The sequence below is a fragment of the Urocampus carinirostris genome, chromosome 16 (genome assembly GCF_059441175.1).
Source record: "Urocampus carinirostris isolate Australia breed hairy pipefish chromosome 16, RoL_Ucar_1.0, whole genome shotgun sequence".
In the NCBI taxonomy this organism is placed as follows: domain Eukaryota; kingdom Metazoa; phylum Chordata; class Actinopteri; order Syngnathiformes; family Syngnathidae; genus Urocampus; species Urocampus carinirostris.
The window spans coordinates 20,113,958-20,129,060 of NC_142364.1; the positions used below are offsets into that span (position 1 = coordinate 20,113,958).

The 15,103-nt window shown below is 38.9% G+C and overlaps 1 protein-coding gene across 3 annotated transcripts in view; it reads right to left on the reverse strand.

The window, feature by feature from the left end:
* The window catches only part of arhgap24 (Rho GTPase activating protein 24), a 75,141-nt gene that overhangs the window by 5,618 nt on the left and 54,420 nt on the right, over window positions 1-15,103 (reverse strand). For 2 of the 3 annotated variants that reach the window (XM_088319774.1, XM_088319776.1), the window contains 2 exons: window positions 13,234-13,356; window positions 732-939 (listed from right to left, as the gene is read on the reverse strand). In XM_088319774.1, the coding sequence (XP_088175900.1) occupies window positions 732-939; window positions 13,234-13,356 (331 nt within the window). Of the gene's footprint in view, window positions 1-731; window positions 940-13,233; window positions 13,357-14,833; window positions 14,960-15,103 lie in introns of those variants that run through there. The other variant, XM_088319775.1, reaches the window with a different exon arrangement.

Genomic DNA, 15,103 nt, shown 5'->3' on the forward strand with positions numbered 1-15,103 from the left:
CTGGCAGAAACATCCCCCCAAAATAATCTATTGTCATGTAGCCGCATTACAGCCCTCAATTTAAAGCTCAGAAACAGAAATATTTTCCAAGAATCAACAATGCAAGAGAGTCAATCGTGAAGTGGAACCAAATTATTTCAACAATTTCTATTGTATTTACAATCTAAACATTATTGGGCCAGTGTTCTCTCAGCTAAGCCAACTGACCCTCGAAGTTCACTGACGACTCCTGAATGATCCAATGTCAACCCAAATGACTAAAAAAGGTAAACAGAGAGCATCTCTATGTAATTAGGTCTCAGTTTAAACGCACTCGAACACCCACCCATATGAAGGAATATGACAGCATTTTGAAGACCAAAAAACTCACTAGGCAGGTCTGGGATAAAGTTGTGGAAAAGTTCAAATCAGGAATGGGCCACAATCTCCCGGAGCCCTATGCCAGCAATAACATAAAAATAGAGAGCACAAAAGACCGAGACCTGGCCGTCCCTCTAAACTTGTGGCCAAAACAAGGATAAAACTAATCAGAGAAGCAACCAAGAGTAGGCTGAAGGCATGCACAGCTGAGGTCGGGCAATTTGGTGTTTGCAAGAAGCCACATGGGAAATACAAGTGGAACAAGGTGCTCTGGTCAGATAAGAATAAAATGTACTTTTGCAAGGCACTGAAAATGCAATAATGTAGAATAAGACTACGGTGACGTTAGTAACAAAAAACAGTCAGCTCACCAATCAAAGAGGGGCTTCTCCCCACAGTCAAAGGCCTCCTGCAGCTCTTTGACCAGGTTAGCTTGCCCGGGGAGTCTGAAGAGACCTTCCTCCCGAAGTCCTCGGTGCCGAATAAAGTCCACACATTGCTCGACTAGCATGGGAGCCATCTTGTTCCCATAGCGACGCTCGTACCGCACTGTCTCCTCCAACTTCTGGCCAAATATGCCTTCAACAGAGAAAAATACAAAGCAAATTAATCAATCACATTTTTGAATGAGCAGGTAGAAAACAAACGGGACATCTTCACAGTGTTTTGTTTTTATTTGCGTAAAATGTCAGTGTTTCCACACAAAAACTTGTTAAGCCTGGAAGTCAGGGAAAAGTAGACTAGGAACATTTTTATAATTGACATGGGCAAAAAAACGAATAATTTAAAGGGACGGAGTGTGTTATTTGACCACTAGATGTGGCTGCATTGTTTCGTGCGATTGAAAACAAGTGCTAATAATGACAAGTAAGAGTACAAACTACAGAGACCTAAACGAACTAAAAAACTCAATTTTACTTCTCAGTTTTTTGCTCAGCCTTTTGGGGGCATCCGTAGCAGCAAGATGGCAGACAATTATGTCAGTTCCTTCTGGTTGAGGCTCATGCTATGTAAAATAAATTTTCTCACATTTTCTGACCTAAAAATATTTCATAAATGTATGTTTACATCGTATTTCATATATTATTGCTTATTATAAAGCACAATTGGTTTTCTTGTGTGAATAAAGTGTATTTTACTACTTGGAGTCCAGGGTTGGGTAGGGTTACTTTAACTGGATTACTTTCAATTACTTTTGGAAGACTCCAATACCAAATATGCTAATAAAAGACAAAAGAAACTAAATATGAATAAAATTATGACTCACAACACGTGGTAAGCTTTCTCTCCTGGCTTTGATCTCTTTGATCTCCGGCAAAACTAACATAAAATGCGACAGAAACAAAATGAAAATAAATCCAAACAGCTTGCCAACATCATTTTTGCTGTTCCATGCATTCCGTTACTCCCCAAGCCTGCACAAAATTTGGTAATTGTATTCATATTTAGTTTCTTTCGTCTTTTATTAGCATATTTGATATTGGAGTAATCCAAAAGTAATTGAAAGTAATCCAAGTAGAGTAACCCTACCCAACCCTGTTGGAGTCGCAAAAAAATACACCCATGAAACAGTGGTTCTAAATAAAATGACAATAAATTGATGAATATGTATATATATTTATACACACACAAACACATTATGCGGAGATAGTCTTTTTTATTCAAAAAATATATTTAGTAGTGAACTGCCAAATAAACGAAAAAAATCCCTATCCGGTTGCTTTGTCAAGTCAAGTCACATCTATTTATACAGTTCTTAATCACAGAGTCACAAAAGGCTGCACAGACCACCACTACAATATTCCCTGATCTGAAATCTTTGTGTACCGGTAATTTAATTAGTGAGACTTAGTGTTTCTCTCTGTAACATTATACATTATCGTACTCACGTCTTTTGTAGATGACACACTTCCTCAACTTGAGCAGGACGCGTTTGTTGAGCAATTTATAGTAAGACAACGCACTCGATGTACTCGAGTTAAAATACTCAAATTCCACCATTTTTACCCATAAAAAATATAGCCAGTGAAAGTCAAATCGGTCACCCAAAATAAGAAAGAGAAAGGGAAAGGTGATGATGCGATTCCTTTTCAGATTGTAAATATTGTCTCCAGGAAGTGCACGTCCAGCCGGCTAAATCAGGAATCCTGTTTTGAGAAATGAGGAAGGAGGTCATCCTTGCAGTTTTTATAGTCATGTGTCTGGAATAATTTCCCAGAGTCACATGCCTTCTTTGTGAATTTCCTGGACGTAACACAAACGTAGTATTCATAATGCAAATGTCTGAAAAGTTATTTTTATATACAAACACAAGATCAACAACTACAGCTGGCACGGGATGTCGGACAGACCCAAAACCAGGACACAAGGAGACGTAAAACAGGGATGCGATCTAACCCCCACAGGGGGCTTTTGTGCAAAAAAACAAATTCAATATCGATATGAGAGAGTGGAACCGGAACTGCTGAATAGTGGAAACTTGAGAGGGCAATCTTGGGTTGGCAAAAGTCTTGACCAGGGGATTTGGGAGTAGCTTGAAAAAGATGGCTGGTGAGAGAGGTCATTGGATGAGGAGGGGACTGCTGTGAAGAGAAAGTTGGGATGGTGACCTTGGGGTGGCAAAGGTCTTGAAAATATTTGGGAGTACCTTTAAAAAGGCGAGGAAGGTCTTAGGATGGGGATGGAACTGAACAAAAAAGTCTTGGGAAGTGAGGCTTGTTGTCTTGGCGAGTGAAAAACTTAAGCAGGATCAAAAACAAATCCGCAAAGTAGAATGGAAGGCTTGAGTATTAATAGTAGGGGTTGGCTAATTGCCTGACTGGGAGACTCGTAATTGTGGTAATGCTGCCATCTTTTGAAGAAGGGGAGGGTCTGCAAGCGCTGAACCATAACAACAGCCTGGCGGTGTCCATCCTTCAAGGCCGTTCTTTTACGAAAGGGATTTGCTCCCCCACATGAAAGAGAGGCTGGTATCCGTGGTTACTAGTAGAATAAAAAGCCTCAAAATCTGACAAAGACACAGCACATTCATCATCTGGTCACTGTTGTTGCTTCACCGTACATTAATTTGTTTAACCAATGCTTGGGCATGTAGAAAGATTCCATCCTGATTTCAATGTATTGTAGATTATTTTATTGTATGACGATTTTGAAAATATAAAGATTACTACTAGATGGATTGTTTCACAGTTTATAGTTGCACCCGTAAAAAAAAAGGATTACTGTGTGTTGTAATTAACAAATACAAGGCAAAGTATTGCTAAAAAAAACGTTCTCACCACACATAATTATGTCAATGGGAGGGACATTCTCAAGTACAGGACATGACGCAAATATGTCACTTCTTTGGCTTTCTGACAAGTTTAGCAATTTCAAACACCGTCACACGTTACTGCGAGTATCAGATATCTAAGACCACGCCTATAGGGGCATGATCGGGTTGAGCATCACTGGTCCATATAAAACAAAATTGGCTGAGCTATAGCCGTTCTCCTTTTCTTCTGCCTTGCTGGCTGGCTGGCTGGCTGGCTGGCTGGCTGGCTGGCTGGCTGGCTGGCTGGTTGGTTGGTTGGTTGGTTGGTTGGTTGGTTGGTTGGTTGGTTGGTTGGTTGGTTGGTTGGTTGGTTGACCGCTGCGTCAAGAGGCCGGGCAAGCCTGCACTGTGGCCTTGAGTTCAGCAAGTCCACACATTGCGGCCATCCGGGGAACGAGACCAACAAGAAAAAGGACGGTTTCAGATTTAACACCATGTTTGCTGATTCTTTGGAAGTTGAGCATTACAAGGGAATCTCCCCAAATCGACTAGCATTATCGCGGGAAACTTTCTTTCTGTGCTAGTAACTTTCAGCTGTCGAAAACTCCCATAATCTCCGGCGCTTTCTGCTCCCCCCTTTTCCCCCTAAAATTATTCTCTGTGTTAATAAATTGTGTGCAATTTCAATCGGCCTGGTTCATTCAATCCATTTTCATGGGATTAGTAATTCATATCAGAACTCAAAGAACTCAAAGTAATAATGTAATTCAAATTTTATCAGTACAGGAAATTCTAGCATCCTCCATAGAAAAAAAGATTTAGGGTACAGCACAAGCAACACTGAGAGGCTAATTCGTTTACTGATTGCAGTAAAGAAGTCTGTAATCCGTTTCAATCCTATCAATTTTCAAAATAAAGCTGGAAAAATCCCGACAATATTGAGTTTGACTATGAGTAGCAGTTATATTATTAATCTATGAATGGAAAGTTAAGATCCACTATCAAACCAATAACAAAAAACAGTTTGAAAATTCTTGAGAGGATGCATTTTTTTCAATCCAAATATCCCCAAAAAATCATGTTCGTTAAGCTTGAATTTGCTGACAATGCCTTGAGCACTTTAGTGAGTATAATGAAAGAATGAATGAGATAGGATTTTTCGATTATTTAAAATATATTGTACTCATCCCAAAAAACAGGACGTAAAAATAATTATAAATCTTTGGTTGCACCCCATGGCAGCACGGTGTTGCGGTGGTTAGCGCGTGTGCGGCACAGTTCTAAAGTCATGGGTTCAAATCCAACCACCAACCTTCCTTTGCGGGATTTGCATGTTCTCCCCGTGCTTGCGTGGGTTTCCTCCGGGCACTCGGGTTTCCTCCCACATTCCAAAAACATGCAACGTGCAGATAATGGATTGATGGATGGATGGATAGTTGCACCCCATATTTCCTGGTCTTAAAATCCAGTAATTTATTATTTTTTATCTTAGAAATTGGAATTTTCTTTATTGTCAAATAACAACAACACAATAAAAATTGTTTACAAGTTAAGACGTGGCACTCCAGGATAAACAATAATTGGGATTTAAAAGAGAAAAATAGGATATAAAGAACGTAAGAATAAATAGCAAATCAATTTACAAGGTAGTACTGGCCTAAGAGACTGGCCTAAGTTCTAGGTAAATCAGAAAAGAGTGCAAGGAAAAACCCTATGATAACGTTTAGTAGCAACAAAAATGTGAAAGTAAGTCCATAAGTAAAATATGAATGCCCACTTTACTAAACACAGGCAAGATATGTATTTTTCACAGTCTCGTGCTCTTGTTTACGGTGGTGATCGCCCCGGGGATTGAAGTGTCTCTGAGCTTGTTTGTTTTTATGCTATGTAGGAAAATGTAAAAAAAAAAAACACCATTGAGGCTTATTGAACTAAATTACCAATACACATGTGTCGAATTATGGCCCGCGGGCCAAATTTGTTCAACCACATTATTTCATGTTGTCCACGAGAGCTTAAAATATCTGACCGTCTAAAAAAAAATAGGTCAAAGGAGTGCTTTGACCCAAAAAAACTATTTTACCCACAATTCCTGTCGACTATGATATAAAGTGGCATCTCAGCGCCACTATGTCAAACTTTTGTTTTCTTAAATTTAAATGCTTATTTATTTTCCATTAACTTTTTTTCAGTTTATATATATATATATATATATATATATATATATATATATATATATATATATATATATATACACATGTGCGGCACAGTTCATGTTATGGGAACCTCCTGCGTGGGTTCAAATCCAGCTCCAGACTTCCTGTGCGGAGTTTGTATGTTCTCCCCGTGCTTGCGTGGGTTTCGTCCTGGCACTCTGGTTTCCTCCCACATTCCAAAAAAACATGCATTTCAGGTGAATTGGCCTGTCCAAATTGTCCCTAAGTGTGAATGAGCGAGTGAGTTGTCTGTCCCCGTGTGCCCTGCGATTGGCTGGCAACCGATTCAGGGTGTCCCCTGCCCACTGCCCGATGATTGCTATATATATATAATATTTATTTTACGATTTTGTTTTCATAATTCAACACATTTTTCTTGACTTGATTTTTCCAAGTTTTTGTAGGTTATATATTATGCTTCATTCTTTTTGTATGATTTTAGTTTTGAATAAGATTTTTATTTTTCAAATTTTGAATTGAGATGTTTTATTCTTATTTTTTTTAAAGTATTTTTTCTTCTCTGTATCTTTCTCTATTTTACAATTCAAAGGATTTTGTTAAAACCGTTTCAACATATATGTGTGGTGACATCAATGCAACTCGAACTGCAATGGTTGACACTCCTGCTCTAACCAAATTAGCAGCACAAATTGAGGAGAAATGACCAGAAGTGTGTTGGAAGGTGTTTTGAACAGCAATCACTGTTGTTTTTGCAGTGATAGGCCGTCATGGCCTGCAAGGCCTTCTGTGCCGGCCTATAAATATCTAAATCGTGTGATGTGATTATCTTTTATCGACATCTTATAAAATATTTCCATGTTATCTGTCAGCTTCCTTTCATTGTTGTGTACTTTTATATTTAAATAAATAACCAGTCACATTTCAGGCACTACTTGTTGCCAGGCTCAGAAATCTGCCAGGAGGCCTTCACAATTAGATTTGTAGACCTTGAAACATAACATCAGTGTTCAATAAAGCTGTTGCTTTAACCAATCAGATTTTGAGTTGGCGGCACCAAGGCCTTCTAGCAGGCGTCAGGAAAAGCCAGCTAGAGAGTGGTAATGCACCAAGGTTTCCATCTAAAATCTATTGATCTACCAAATTATTCATCCATTATTATCTGTACCGCTTATCCTCGGTAGGGTCGCGGGGGTGCTGGAGCCCATCCCAGCTGTCCTCAGGCAGCCTAAACTGGTTGCTAATAAATTTTAATAGCATCTACTTTTTCTCTCTACAGTAAACTTTTAACTTATTTAACCTTTGAACTTTTTGTATACAAAGCAACTTTAATGTCAAGCAATTCAGAAACTCACAACAAAATGTTAATTAAAAATAAAAAGTTGATTTTTCAGAGAAATAACAAATAAACTATGAAATAAAAGACTATAAAATACAAGGGATAGGAAAAATATATCATCATTGAAACATTCAGGAAACATAAATTAGAATATTTACAGATGTACAAAAAAAAAACAATTTGAAACGTTTTTATACTCAACAAGTTCAAAGTCACCAACATAGAATCCCTGGAAAGAAAAACGTATTGACCAATCACAAGAGAAAAGGGATCCGGGCTCTTGATTGGTGGGTAACGGGCTCCTGCTGCTCACTTTAAAGAGCTGTCTCCTAGAACAGGTTCATTTGAGAACAACACGTCACTAAAGGCCTAGGTGTGAAAACTGTGTTTTGGTGGAAAAACTCCATTCTGATACAAAAGTTCGTCTCTGAAGGATCACCAACCACAAAGCCCATTCGAACTCAGTCGCTAACCAAAACAGCAGGCCTTACCGTGGCAAACGATCTCTCAAGATAAAGCGCAGTGACTTAAAACCCTTCCTTGAGCTGCATTAAACTGCGTGAACCGAGTCAACTTTAAAACGTGACAATTCCTCTTCACAATGTTGTATCTGTTCCAACCCGTCTGGTTTGGTGCTGTGCCCTCGTTTCTGCACAGTTGCTCTTTGTATAGAAATAAAGCATTCTCCTAGATATAGTGCAATAGATACATTTCTCCCTGACCCCCTATTACAGTACAGTATATAGCTTCAAAGTTACATTACGAGGCAGCGCCGCGTTTTAATTTGAAGGCCGCCTCTCAAAACACCACCAGGCAAAGCCCAGGTTCAGAGTAGACACGCAAACTTTCCCAAAGGACATCCCGACCGCTAATTACCGTGCAGTAAATCGGGAAGGATCCACAAGGAGAAGCCACGGCAGCACATCCCAGAAAGTCTAAATCCGGACCGGGAGCTCGGGAGTCTGACACGCCGTAACGGCCAGTCCCCCATTATCCGTCGCTCCCTAATCGCGCCCGAGCGGTAGGGGTGGGCGATACTGGGTATTATGGTATCGATCCGATCCGAGTAAGTATAGGGTAGTATTGATCCGATGCCAATAATTCTACTTGGAAATGTCATGATCATTGAATAATTGAACCCTTCAGTTAGTTAAGAATTTTGAAAAACAAGGCTAAAAGAGTTTGCATTGTGAATTTAGTAAATAACTTTATTGTCAACTTCAAAAAAAGTCTTAAAAAACAGAAATATTTTTTTTGTAACTGTTTTTGAACAGAAGTCAAGAGAGTCAGACCAAAAAAAGCAGTACATTCCCGCGCTTAGGTCTGGGTTCACTTTTCTGCCCCCCTCCTTACCTTATTTGGTGACACTTCTTAGCTGGCACCTGGTACCACTTGTGCCGATTACCCTCCAATCACACCTCTTCCTCTTCACTATTTAAACACTCTGTTTCCTTGGCTTGGTGCTAGTTCCCTGTCTTGTCACGTCCTAAGCTCCCTCTTGTCACAGCCTATTTTTTCCAGTGTATCGAACCTTTGCTGCTTTTTCTGACCACGAGGACCACCTGCCAAACCATTGGACTGTCGCCTTTACTGAAGTGATATTACCAGATCATTGCCTCTTGGACCACAACTGCTGCCTCTGGTGATCTAGATACTGTTGCCCCAATACCTGACTCCTCGTGTAACAAACCCTGTCCGAATAGTAGACATCAATTTCTACACTTCCGCACCACCCCAAGTGGGTCCTTGACAGTAACCAATGTACAAATACTGCATAACAGTGTCAACAGTACAAATAAAGTACCCTACACTTCATAGTATTTTGAAAATAAAGTCAGTAATGCAAATAAAGTATCAATAGGCTCTCTTTGGCTCCGTTTCCACAGTGACAACAGATTTACAGGTTTTTGTTCAGGAACAGTAAAAAAAAGTGCATCTCGTTGCTCTTTTTTTGCACTAGTTGATTTCACTTTGTGGTGTAAATACGATAGCAGACCACTATACTACACAAATTACACCTGGCCTTGTCCTTTTTTGTACTTCAAAAAAATTCCACAGCCTACAACGCTTTCTAGTCGCCTGCCATATTTAGCTTATGGTGGCACAAATGGATTTGGCCCTGTCTCTGCCTAGGGAGGCAAAATGCAGCAGCAAGACTCAGGTGCTAAAAGTGTACCTGTCAGTCACGACTCAGGCATAAAAAGAGAGTGACCCAAGGAGAGAAGGACTGCACTTTGAGGAAATTGGTGGAAGAGATGAGTATCAATCTCAGTACAACCATATCGACCAGTTTCAAGTCCCCTCCTTAGTATCGATAATATCGACATTTGGATCAATCTACCCTCACGAGCGGTCCGTCGGGCCTCAATGTGCTGCTGCGGCACAATGTCAAAGGCCGGATTGGCCCTGAACGTGTGTTTGTGTATGAGCGAGATAAAAAGAGTGGGGGGTTGGCAGAGAAAAGCCACATTTGGAGTGGCATCTTTAACAAATGGCTCGTCCCTTTCAGGAGCAGTCAACTGCGATAGATGTTGAAGTCCAAAGTGGGGGCCCAACTCGGGCCCCCGGTGATCGCGGTGGTCCGCCCACGCATGCGGCACGTGTGCCCCCCGTCAACATACCAGAGGAAAAGCCCAAAGTTATTTACGCTTGGACTCATCCAGCCATTGAACAGACAACAGCGTTTGTATGAAAGTCTATAAACCTCTGAGTGAATGTGAGGCTGGTGGATTCTGTTTTTAGACCTTTTATGATGCTATTAAAAATAAAGAAAGAAAATGATAATTGCTTTAAATAATACAAACACAAGTCAAGTCCGTTCATTTATGACACCCTTAATCACAAGGAGTCTCAAAGGGCTGCACAGACCACAGACTATTACAAACTACAGACTATTATTACACCATCCCCTGATCTAACACCTTAGCTACATGAAAATAAACAACTGAAAATGTGGTATCATTTACTTTTTTTTATAGAGTCGTGTGTAAAAAGGCTACATTAAAGATACTGTATATTCCATATTATAAGGCGCACCTTAAACCTCAATTTGGCTAGAATTTTGATAGTGGGCCTTATAACACTGTGCGCGTATGTACAGCGTAATACGGCGGATATGATTGGAAACATATGCAGTAATTATAGGCATTATGTTAGATTCCTAATTGAGTATATTTAATATATTTTACATCTTAAGTTTATCATTTAATCATCACATTCCTTCAATAATAACATTACTCATTTAGTGGTTATAAATGCTCATATTTGAATGGAGCATTTAGTTGCTGTATCCTTTCATATCAGTACTTTCCCAGCATAGGTCTTCCCATGAGTTAGCCCTTATCGTACAACCTTCAAAATACAGCTGCGACCAGTGCTAACAAAGGGATGTTGAATAAGATGCGAGTTCCTTTCTTTACCAATAGTTTCATGTTCTATTTTGCAAAGCCACACCCCATTCCTATTTAAACTGTGGTTAACAAATTTCAAAGCCTTTCGATTGGTCTGGAGTGCACTAAGATTTTGTCTTTATTTGAAACTTTGTAATAAATGTCCTCAACTGCATTGTCAGGTACAAGAAAAGAACACGCGACCAATCATCAGAATGTCCTTTCGCTTTCAGTTACCATACACTGTTTTGCAGTAACACTGTATTCAAACAATAATTGTGCAATGGTTGAAATAATCGATTGACATCGCTGACCTAAATTGCAAACCCATGTATGCAACGGGAATTGAACCCATGAAGTAGCGGTGAGAAATACACTGCCAATAGATCACAAGTGGTACAATCAACATGCAATTAGGCATTAGACCTTGTCTCATTATTACAATACTACACTATTTTCATGTTGCCAAGAACACCGATTTCCATAATGCATTCGGAATTGAAAAAACAGAAAACCTTCATAGTATTTTGTAGGAAGACTATTTTATGTAGGCATACAATTAAACCGAGATGCTATTGGTTGAAAAAATGGCTTTCAATGCCTCAGTAGTATTTCAAAACTTTTAAGCTAAAAGAAATGGGGGATTATGCTTTTTTTTACCCCTAATTTTTAATCTATTTCAATCTAAAGGTAGGTTAAAAAAATGATGATTTGCCATTGGCTGGAAAGTTTAAATGTATCAGGCTGCAAAACAAATAATTTCATGTAGAGCAAAAAATCCCAGCACAAAAATGACTTCCACCTTCTTTGTTTCGGGTGGCTCGCTTTGGAATGGATGGAGGGACAGCTTCCCCTTTTGGATAGTTCCCGAATGTACCAATTCACCATGTACCATAATGAAATCTGATAACATGAAGTTTTTAATGCAATAAAAACATCCAAGGCAATGTATTGATAAAATAATTTTCTCATCGTACGTAATTATGTCGATTGGAGGGACATTATCATGTACAGAACATTATGCACTTCTTTGGCTCTCTAACAAGTTTAGCAATTTAAAACACCGTCTGCGATACTGAGTGCATCAGGTATCTAAGACCGCGCGCATAGAAGCATGATCTGGTCGAGCATCACCGGCCCATATAAAAAGATTTGGCTGAGCGATAGCGAGTCTTTTTTTCACCTCCCTGACTGACTCAACGTACGTCGGACGCATGGCGTGGCTGTGCAGGCCTGCACTGCGGCCTTGAAGAACGTGGGCCATACATTGCGACCATCCGGAGCACGAGACCAATCTCTCTGCAACAACTAGGAGGACAATTTCAGATTTAGCACCATGTTTGCTGGTCCTTGGGAATGAGAGTTTTTTTTCTGGACAAGGGAATCTCCCCAAATAGACTAACATTATAGCGGGAAACTTTCTTTTTGTCCCAGTAAATTTTAGCTGTCGAAAACTCCCATAATCTCCGTGCCTTCCCCTCCTCTTTTTCCTCCCTATCATTAACTATCTGTGTTAATAAATTGTGTGTGTCATTTCCAGGGTTAGGTAGGGTTACTTTAACTTGATTACTTTCAATTACTTTTGGATTACCCCAATACCAAATATGCTAATAAAAGACAAAATAAACTAAATATGAATAAAATTATGACTCACAACACGTGGTAAGCTGTCTCTCCTGGCTTTGATCTCTTTGATCTCCGGCAAAACTAACATAAAATGCGACAGAAACAAAATGAAAATAAATCCAAACAGCTTGCCAACATCATTTTTGCCGTTCCATGTATTCCGTTACTCCCCAAGCCTGCACAAAATTGAGTAATTTTATTCATATTTAGTTTCTTTTGTCTTTTATCATCATTTCTATTCATTTCATTAGCATATTTGGTATTGGAGTAATCCAAAAGTAATTGAAAGTAATCAAGTTAAAGTAACCCTACCTAACCCTGGTCATTTTCATCGGCCTGATTCATTGAATCAATTTTCTTGGAATCAATAATTCATATCAGAACTCAAAGAACTCTAAGTAATAATGTAATATTTTTTTTTTTATCAGTGTAGGAAATCTCTGCATCCTTTAGAAAAAAAAGATTTATGGTGGGGCACAAGCGACACCTAGATGCAAATTCGTTTACTGATTGCAGTAAAGAACACAGTATTCCGTTTCAATCCTAACAATTTTCAAAATTAAAGCAAGAAAAATCACTACATTTTTTGTCCATTTGCTGTTTAACTGGGCAGAGATAATATTAAGAAAATGGGACAATACAGATAAAAATAAATAAATTATCAAAACAAAATCATGCATGAGGAGTTGGAAATTATAATACCGATATACATAATCAAAATATTTTGTTCACGTAAAGCCATTACCAATACAACATAATTAAAGAGTACATTGGAAAAATAGCAATTAAATAAAACATATTTAAAATCAAATTACTTGTGGATTCAGTTTTCCTCCAGTCAGTGACACTAGTTAAGAGATATCACTCTACAGCATTAAGGGTGAGAAGTAAAATGGTGCATTTTGGTCACTTTGAGTCTCTGTAGTTTGCATTTTTTCTTGTGTTATTAGTACTCGTTTTCAGTTACATGACACCAGTATAGTGGCAAAATAATACACACTGCCCATGAAAATAAATAGATAGATAAATACATAAATAAATAAATGATAAGATGAATAACAAAGCAGTGATCCCTTTTAAGTTTTTACTGACCTCCACCAAAAGGTGCCCAAATGACCCTGCGGATGGTCTTCACCCAATCTTCCATGTCATTCTGGGTGCTGGCCATAAGGAGGTACGTCTCATGGTTGCTAGTCATCCGCTCTCTGTCGCCCCCTGTTGTCAAAAACAGTCAAGAAAATTATCATGAATATGATGGTAGACCACACTAAACACAGTTTTTTCGCGTTTTGTTGCTAAGCAGAATTATTGGGTTGCAGCCATTTTTGCCCACTAAAGCCTAAATAAAAATGGTCAGATTGAAGCCAAGTGTGTTCACAATGCTGGTTTCTTGGGCAAATAGGCACAAGGTTTTGAACTCTGAATCCTCAATTTGATTTATTTTTAAATTAAACTTTGTTTTTAAATTAATAGTAAAATGTATTTTAGACATGAACAACTTCCTCAAGTTTGTGGCACAGTATACAACACATAATGAAATAAAAATAAAAGGGCACAAGAATAAGGAGAATATGACATTATTTCATGACATATTATCATTTTGCCAGGCAACAGGTGATAACAAAGACATGACTAAAAAAGGAAAATATAAGGAAGACAAAGAAAGTAAGGCAAAAAAAGAGAGAAAAACAAAGAAAGTAAGAAAAAGAAAGACAGGCAGACACAGACAGACAGACAGGCAGGCAGACACAGAAGACACAGACAGTCACAGAAAGACAGACAGACAAGGAGACAGACAGAGACACACAGAGACACACAGAGACAGACAGAGAAAGACATACAGACAGAAAGACAGAAAGAAAAGAGACCAAGAAAGACAGAAAACAAGATAAAGAAAGATACAATGTAAGAGAGAAAGCCTTAGAGAAAAATAACTACAGAACGAGAGCAAGAAAGAGAAAGGGTAAAAAAGAGAGAAATAAATAGATAAATGAAGACAGAAACAAAGAGAGAGAAAGAAAAAGAGACATATAGAGGGAAAGAGAGAGAGAGAAAAATAAAGACAGAAAGAAAGAGACAGGGGGAGAGAAAGAAATTGAGAAAGAAAGAACAGCAACAAACAAAAAAAGGGTCACAAGGTGTACATTTTCATTTTCATAGCATAACATTTAACGGCCCCCAAAAAGAAAAAAAAACTCGTTCTAAGATCAGACAATTTAGTTGATCTATACCAAAAATATGACTTGATCGAATTATTCACCACAAATCTATGTAATAGTTTTTCATTAAAGAACACTTATTTTCCAATCAATTTGTCACATTAGTATGATGAAAAAGTGCAATACCACAATATATTCAACTCATTCTCTGCCACCTCGAGCAGTATACGTCTAAGACCCATGTTAGGTTCCATAAATGGCTGTAGCCGTCAAATATCAATTTTCTTGAGGCTGCCAACATCGGCTCTAGACGTCAGATATTTTTCAGTGAGGCGTGCAGTGTTTTGGCTGCCATAGACTGTTATAAATGTCAAATATCCCTATTAGTGAGGCTGGCAGTGATCTAGGCTGCCAAAGACAGCTCAAGACGTCAAAAATTCATTTTATACAGGCTGCCATAGACTGCTCTAGATCCACCACATCGTGACATCAATTCACTGCAAGGCAGAGTTTAACTAAGTAACCAGAATTACCTGAAGAAGGCAAAAAAGGAGACAATCCATACAACGGAAACCTAGGGACGGTAGCATGTACCACTTCCATCCCCCCGTCTCCGCTCCCGGGTAATCCGGCAAGGGTTATAGTCAAGAGTTCAAAACTCTTCCTGACTTGAGGACAGCGGCTCGGCACTGAGGAATGAGCGCAGCCGAGGGGTGTGAAAGAGAAAGGCAAGGAGGCGAGGTTTGCACTGGGGGTTGGTAAGTACACGCACACAAAACACACACAAAAAGACACACACGCCT